An 8,300-nucleotide genomic window follows, 5' to 3' on the forward strand; every position below is an offset into this window, starting at 1 on the left:
CAAGATGCTGGAGGCTTGGGAGATTGAACTCGGCTCATCAACGGAGTTTCCCACGTACGCCGCTCTCAGGGAGTTCGTGCTCGGTAGGGCCTTGGCCAGGGAAACGATGGAGATGCACGCCTCGGAGCCGCCATCGACTGCGTCATCGAACCCTCACCAGGCTTCGAAGCCTCGGCCATCGAAGGGCCAGCCCTCAAATCAGACTGTGACGGTCTACGCTCCAGGCCAGCCTGCTCGGGTCTACAGTGCCTCGGCTGGTCCTACGTCGCAGCCTATGTCCGGGAAAGAGTCGGGGAGCCACTCGTCTCGGGCTGTGAAGCCTCAACCTCAGCCTCCGTCTCAAAGTTGGGCGGATATGTGCTTCCGGGCCTGTCCGATGTGCGAGGAGGAGCATTCGTTGGACAGGTGCTCCAAATTCAAGGCTCTGTCTCCTACCGAGAGGAGATCATTCGTCGTTCTCAAGCATCGATGCTTCAACTGCCTGGGGAAGCATAATAGGGAGAGTTGCCGGAGCCTCAACAAGACCTGCGTTGTGTGTCGGCAGAATCACCACTCGATGATTCACATTAATCGTCCTCAGCCAACACCTCAAGGATACTCTCAGCCTCGTGACAGCCAGAAGGTTGTTAAGACGATGCAGGAGCCTCAGCCCGGCCCATCTATACAGTCCACTGCCTCTAGGCCTGACATGTCTCCGCAGTGACATGCGATACCAACGCCTACGCCAGAGTCGTCGCCGCGCCATGACCTCTCTCTACGGCCGGCTCTGGCGAGTGATGCTCCGTGTGTAGCCGCGATCAACCGCAAAGTCTCTCCACAGCCCAGACCAGGTGTAATTCTCGCCACGGCCCTAGCCTCGCTAGTCTTGAGGGACGGCGCTTCTCACGAGGTTAGGATGCTGCTGGATACCGGTTCTGAGCTGTCGTTTGCTACAAGGGAGCTGGTCAAGAAGCTCAGCTTGCCGATTTCTCCAGCTGTGCTACCGGTCGTTGGTATCAGTGGTTCGACCTCGGCCTCTAATGGGTTCTCTCAATTCTCTCTCAAGTCTCTGCACTCCAGCAAGCAGATTCTTGTCAAGGCCTACGTTCTCGATAGCCTCACGTCGTCGTTGCCGTCGTTCTCTGCCTCTCAACCTCAGCAGTGGAAGCATCTCCGAGGGTTGCAGCTAGCGGATCCACACTATCTGACGTCAAGACCTGTCGATCTTCTCATTGGCGCAGATTTCTTTGGATCGATAGTGGAGCCGCAGATTATCAAGGGGCCATCCGACTCTCCTATTGCGATGCTGAGTCTCTTCGGGTGGGTAGTGCTAGGGCCCACCTCTGTAGCGATGTCGGCGGTGGTCTATGTGAAGGTGACGAGTGAGGATGGTGTCAGCATCTCCTTAGCTGTCGCTAAGACGAAGGTAGCTCCTCTCAAGAAGCTCACCATCCCGCGTCTGGAGCTCAACGCCGCGGTCATCCTAGCTAAGCTCACAAGGTACGTGATTGAGCAGCTCAACCTTGATAGTGCTCCGGTCCATTTGTGGACGGACTCCGCGGTTGCTCTGGCGTGGATTTGCGCTCATCCTTCCCGGTGGAAGGAATATGTCCACAACAGGGTAACCGTCGTTCAGGAGCTTGTGCAACAAGCCAGTTGGAGGTACGTCAGTGGGAAGGAGAATCCTGCTGATTGCGCATCAAGGGGCATCTCGGTGGCTCAACTCAATGGCCATCATCTGTGGTGGACGGGCCCAAAATGGCTACGGAAGGAGGCGTCTCAGTGGCCAAGTGGAAGAGCAACGTTGGACCCGTCTACGGATTTAGAGGAGAAGCCGGGGTTGACTTTAGCCGCTTCCCTCGGACGATCGAGTCTCTGGGATCTCTGTTCGCGGTATTCCTCTCTCTACAAGTTGCTGAGGATCACAGCAATTTGCCAAACGGTTGTGGGGAATATGCTGCGGAAGCTGGAAAGGAAGAGGGGCATCATCGTTCCAGCTTTGTTCAGCCCAGGGAGCATGGAGGCAGCTCGGCTTTATTGGGTCAAGGCGACTCAAGCCCATCATCTCCAAGCCGAGTGTGACATCATCTCTCACGGATTGCAGTTGAAGAAGTCTCATCCGTTGACCAAGCTCACGGCCTTCATTGATCAACAAGGAGTTCTCAGAGTCGGCGGGCGGTTGAAGTTCTCTACTCTAGGGCCAGAGAGTAGGCATCAGGCCATCATCCCTCAAGGCTCAGTGCTCGCGGAGCTCATCATCAGGGACTCTCATCAGCGGACGCTGCACGGTGGGACTCAACTCACCTTGGCACATCTCCGGAGGTCTTACTGGATTATTGGAGGTCGTCTACCAGTAAGATCCTTCATCCTCAAGTGCGTGGAGTGCGCACGTCATCGGGGAATTCGCGCTCAGCAGCTGATGGGGCAGCTTCCAGTGGCACGTCTGGTGTCGGATCGTGCTTTCTCTAACACTGGTGTGGACTATGCCGGACCAGTGTCTCTCAAGACTTGGAGGGGACGTGGTCACAAGACCCAGAAGGGTTGGTTGGTGATCTTCGTGTGTATGGCCACGTCCGCTCTCCATCTGGAAGCTGTCACGGACTACACCGCGGATGGTTTCATCGCCGCCTATCGGAGGTTCGTGAGTCGTCGGGGATACTGCAGACACCTGTATAGTGACTGTGGGACCAACTTCATCGGGGCGGATAAGGAGCTGAAGAAGTTGTTCTCCGCTGGAGCCAAGGAGTTCCAGCATCTCTCTGCAGTATGTCTCAAGGACGGAACGTGTTGGTCTTTCAACCCCCCTGGAGCCCCTCATTTCGGGGGAAAATGGGAAGCAGCGGTTAAGTCGGTAAAGTACCATCTCGCTCGAACGGTTCGAGATACGGCTCTCACGTTCGAGGAGCTCTCTACGCTGCTGTCCCAGATTGAAGCCGTTCTCAACTCCAGGCCTCTACAACCGCTCTCGGAAGATCCTGACGATGTGTCCTGCCTCACCCCGGGGCACTTCCTCATTGGAGAAGCTCCAATAGCTCTTCCGGAGCCCTCACTGGAACACCTCAACGTTGGACGGCTCTCTAGATGGCAACTGATCCAGCAGAGGCTGCAGTTCTTCTGGAAGCAATGGTCTACAGGGTATCTGCAGCAGCTCCAGTCCATCTCCAAGTGGCATCACCCGTCCAACGAGATCAAAGTCGGCAGCCTGGTTCTCCTCTACGACGAGCGGTTCCCGCCAGCGAAGTGGCCTCTTGCTCGGGTCACAGCTCTACATCCTGGAAGGGACGGTCTCTCCAGAGTTGTGACCATCAGGACCGCCTCGACGACGTTGACCAGGCCGATCTCCAAGCTGGTTCTGTTACCAATCTCTACCAGCTGAGAGCTGGTCCCTACCGGCTTCATTAATGTTTGTTTAAGTGTTCCAGGTCTCTGCAAACGATCTCTACTCCTTCTGTGTCAGCAACGGGGTTCCTGACGGGGGGGAGAATGTTGAGGCGACGGCCTCATGTGGCGAAGGGTGGCAGCACCTCCTGGGCGAGGTCTGCCTGACCGGCCGCGCTGGCATCCAGGTGCCTAATTGCACCTGAGGCGCTGCCCTAATCACCATTTCCGATGATTTAGCTGGAACGTTCGATTTTGTTCTCGAACGTTCCATATTTCCGTTGGAATTCTCTCGACCCTTCCGGGGGTCACTTCTCAACGTGCTCTCATGGTGATCTGTAGTGGTGTTATATCTCCGTCACCAAATACATCTCTACCGCGTTCAATATTTAATTGGTTGTTCGCGGCTCAAGTGCAACGCACATTATTGTAGTTTTTTATAACTGTTGACCACAAGTGACGTGGAAATAAATAGTTTTTCATAGTGACAAATAGTGCGTCTCGTGTCACAGTTTATTCTCACCCGTTAACCCGCATCCCCCTCTCTACCGGTTTTTTTGTGCGCTCTCGCCGGAACACCAGGCTACTATTATATTAATGATACTGTGATAGAGCGTCCCTCCAACGTATCTGTAACCGCTTTTAACAATAAATGGTTTAATTAAACAAACTATATGTATCTGCAGTTCTAGTCCTTTCCTGAAAATCTCCTTATCACCCGGGCAAGAAAATTCCAGAAATTCACAGGGTAGATTAATCCGAGGCAGGGGTCCATACAGTCATGCTTCTATAAAGGGTCGAAGCCGATTTACGTGGACCCTCTGCGTTTTTTGTTTGGTTCCCGACCTGATGGTGTAGTTAACCTCACCATTCCTCTCGATAATCTCGTATGGGCCTATTCAAGGCTGAGTTAACTTCTTTGACCTTCCACGTCGTAGGACATCATTTTTCCGTAGTACCTTATCTCCGATTTTCAAATCTATAGGTACAGCGTCCTTGTCGTATTGGACTTTGCTCCTGATTTTCCCTTCATCGAGGGCCTCCCTTGCCTCCTGGTGCGCCGCGCGCAATCGTTCACGAAGCTCCTGGGCAAAATCATCATCGCAATACGTCAAACGGGGTGGCTGTTTGACGGCCGTCGGTAACTCGGCGCATCTCCCAAAAATCAGCTCAAATGGCGTCATTTTCGTAGCCGTGTGGGGAGTGGTGTTATACGCAAACATTGCGTATGGCAGCCACGTATCCCAATCCGTTTGATCCTCCAGGATGAAGCTCCTCAGGTATTCTGCCAGAGTGCGGTGTGACCTCTCGACAATACCATTAGTCTGCGGATGATACGCCGTGGTTTGGATCTTCTTAATTCTTAGAAGCTTACAAACATTCCTCAATATCTCCCCTACAAAATTTGGTCCTTGATCCGTGAGCAATCTCTGTGGTGTACCATATTCACAGATGATTTTTTCGGCGAACGCACGCCCGATCGTATTGGCCTCTTAGTCCGGGATGGGTATGGCCTTGCTGGATGTAGTTAGTCCATCCTGAAACGTCAAGATATACTTATTCCCAGCATCCGTAATAGGTAATGGACCAACTATGTCCATTGCACATTGTTCGAATGCTGTTTCAGGGCTCTCCCCGATAATCATGGGGACCTTTGTGGCTTTTCCCAACTTGCTGAGTTGGCATTCCTCACAATTCCCCACATGGTTTTGAACATCCGACTTAATCCCCCTCCAGTAATATTTTTCCTTTAATTTGGCGTGCATACGTTTTACACCCGGATGACCAGCAATCGGCGTATTATGATACTCTCGTAGTATTTCCGGAATGTCGTCGTCAGCAGGTGTAATGACCCCGCCGTCAGCGTTCGAGTCCATCGCACCTGTGTTCGCTCTTATCTGCGCTCGGGTTACCACGTTTATCCGACTTAACGCGTCAGCGTTGGTATTTAATTTACCAGGCTTGTGTACCACCTCGTATTCATACTCCTCTAATTTAATCCGCCAATGTACGAGTCTTGACCCCGGGTCCTTGACGTTAAATATCCACTTCAAGGGCCTATGATCGGTCACTATGGTGAACTTACGCCCATATAGATAAGGACGGAAGTGACGAGCTCCCCATACAATAGCCAAGAGTTCCTTCTCTATGGTACTGTAGTTCTGCTCTGCCTTATTTAATGTCCTGCTGGCATATGCGATTGGTAAATCCTTGCCAATTTCCCCTTGCGATAACACAGCACCTATGGCCTTGTTTGACGCATCGGTGGTGAGCAGAAACGGATTCCCGAAATCGGGATACTGCAACACCGGAGCTGTTGTCAGAGCCCTTTTTAGGGTGTCAAAGGCACTCTGCTGTCTCTCCCCCCAAGTCCAAGTTATGTCCTTTTTCAACAATTCAGACAAGGGTTTAGGAATTTTCGAGAAGTCTCTGATGAACTTCCGATAATACCCCGCTAATCCTAGGAAGGACATAATTTCCTTCTCGTGCTGTGGTACCGGAAATTTCACTACTGCCTCTATTTTACTAGGATCCGCTTTGATTCCATTCTTGGTAATGATGTGTCCTAGATACACAACCTCCTTCCTCAAGAAAATGCACTTATCAGGTTGAAGTCTCAGGTTCGCTTCCTTCAAGCACTGCAGTACCTCCCTCAGCCTTTTATTATGCTCCTGTAGATCCGGTCCAAAAATCACGATGTCATCCAGATAGACGAAACACCGAATTCCCTGTACTCCAGCCAGGACAGAATTCATGAGCCTTTGGAAAGTTGCAGGCCCGCCCTTAACCCCGAAAGGCAATCTACAGAACTCGTAGTGCCCATATGGTGTGGAAAAGGCAGTTTTACACCTATCCTCTTCCCTTACAGGAATCTGATGAAATCCCGAGGCCAAATCCAGAGTTGAGAAATATTTGGCATTTCCCAATCGATCCAGTATATCGGATATATTGGGCAATGGAAATGAATCACCAACCGTGACTTCATTCAAGCGTCGGAAATCTACCACAACGCGGAATTTAACCTTCCCTGACGCATCCATTTTTTTAGGAACCACAAGCAAAGGCGCATTCCACTGGCTTTTGCTTGGACGCACGATTCCATTCTGCAACATCCCCTTGACCTGGTGATCCACCTCCTCCATCTGTGATTCTGGTAACCGATGAGGCCTGACATTAATAGGCGCTGTCCCCGGTTTCAATGGGATCTCATGCTTCAGATGATCTGTAGCTCCAGGAGGATCTCCTGGTAGCTGTACGATGGAGTTGTATTCCTCCAAGATTTCCAGAAGGGAATATTTCTCCTCCTGATTTAGGTGCTCAATCCTCAGATTCTCTCGCAATAATTTGATGCGGTCTTTCACCTCGCCCCTCTCGGCATCCCTCAGAATCATAATTATTTCCCCCGACGGCAGCGATTCCAGTTTAACCGTCGGTGGATTGATGAACACATCGTTGTCGTTCGTATTCACCACACAAACGAGCACTTGACCCTTTACTGCCTTCGTGAGACACTCCCCCATGAAGACGCCCTTCGCCAGTTGGTTTTTCCGGACGATACCAGTTCCGCTGCTTCGTGTGGGTACCGTTAGTAATACCTCACTTCTAGCCCCGATTTTCGTGGGTGTTTGATCCTGGAACAGCTCGAACGGATGTCCATTGATCACCAACGCCTTCCCATGGACTGTTTCCACCTTCAACGTAGGTGAAGACAGAAAATCTTCGCCTAAAATCCTCCCAAGGCAAGGAAAATTCGCAGGAACGATCTGAAACGTATGTCCCAGACATCTATTACCAATTTCCAACCGAAGAATAACCTCACCCAGGGTGGCGACGTCATGATTTGAAATCCCCCTCAAGATTCGGCTTCTCGGGGAAATTTCAACACCTTCCGTCAGCTTGTCCGCCCTCACTAAGGAAATCTTCGCTCCGGAATCTGCCAAGAACATGGTTGGCAGCTCCAGCTCCAGCGCAGTGAGGAAAATCTGTGATTTTATTTCCCCCTGCAGTGCTGGCTTTATCATCGTTGTTTTGTTTCCCTGGAAACTCCCCCCTTGCCGTGTAGGTTTTACCATCATAACTTGATAGGCCCCGACAGGCATAATTTTCCCCTCATCAGACTTATCAACCCTCCTTTTTGGATCTAGGTTACTGCTGTCGGTACCCGAATTATTATTCCGCTTACCTGCAAAATGAGACTTCACGAGCTCCGCAGGAATTCTCTGCGAGTCAGATATTTCCAATTTCTTCTTTAACTTACGGCAATCAGCGGCCTCATGACCTGCATACCGGCAATGTTTACACACAGCGCCGAATGGGTTGACGCTGCGTCGCTCTGACGCAACCGGCAACGATTTGCGTTGACCTGCCTGCGGATTGCGACAATCTTTTGCAATATGACCTGATTGTCCGCAGTTGAAGCAATTCCCAGTGGATTGCCGGGCCGTAGAAACTCTATTCCCGCCACTGGAGTTCCTTTGAGGCATCTCAAAATGCCTCCCTTTCTGAGGGCCAGAGATGGTTTTCTCCAATTCTACGGCTCCTGCACAGGACTCGTGGAGTGTCTTGAAATTATGGGCTCGCACCAAAATCTGCAACTGCCCTCGCAATCCCTGTTCGAACATAAGTTTAGCCCGAGACATTAGAATGGTTCAAGCAACGCGCTAATTTTTATTGTCATGTGGCTAATGCTGGGGAGCATCGCGGAAGTTCGGGGGGAGGGACATGTGAATTTATTTTGAGCCAATTGACAGATTGCATTTGAGCAACTACGTTTGGACGGTGGCTGCAAGCACGGATGGTGCATCATGGCTGGCGAGAGCTGATTAACTGCAGGAACATCTGAATTATACGAAGCAACTGTGCTTCAGGGCTGGACCATGGGGTTCCAACTTCCATCACCTCGTGGATCAATGGATTGTCGATTTCGAGGAAACGAGAAGCGT

The 8,300-nt window shown here is 51.4% G+C and overlaps 1 protein-coding gene across 1 annotated transcript; it reads left to right on the forward strand.

The window, feature by feature from the left end:
• The first annotated feature begins 704 nt into the window (after positions 1 to 704).
• Positions 705 to 3,563, forward strand: LOC135161426 (uncharacterized). The gene is made up of 3 exons (XM_064118974.1): positions 705 to 773; positions 821 to 3,328; positions 3,402 to 3,563. Exons 1-3 carry the CDS (start codon positions 705 to 707, stop codon positions 3,561 to 3,563), a joined length of 2,739 nt encoding a protein of 912 aa, XP_063975044.1.
• The last annotated feature ends 4,737 nt before the right edge of the window (positions 3,564 to 8,300 follow it).

This window comes from Diachasmimorpha longicaudata, chromosome 4, assembly GCF_034640455.1.
Source record: "Diachasmimorpha longicaudata isolate KC_UGA_2023 chromosome 4, iyDiaLong2, whole genome shotgun sequence".
NCBI lineage: Eukaryota > Metazoa > Arthropoda > Insecta > Hymenoptera > Braconidae > Diachasmimorpha > Diachasmimorpha longicaudata.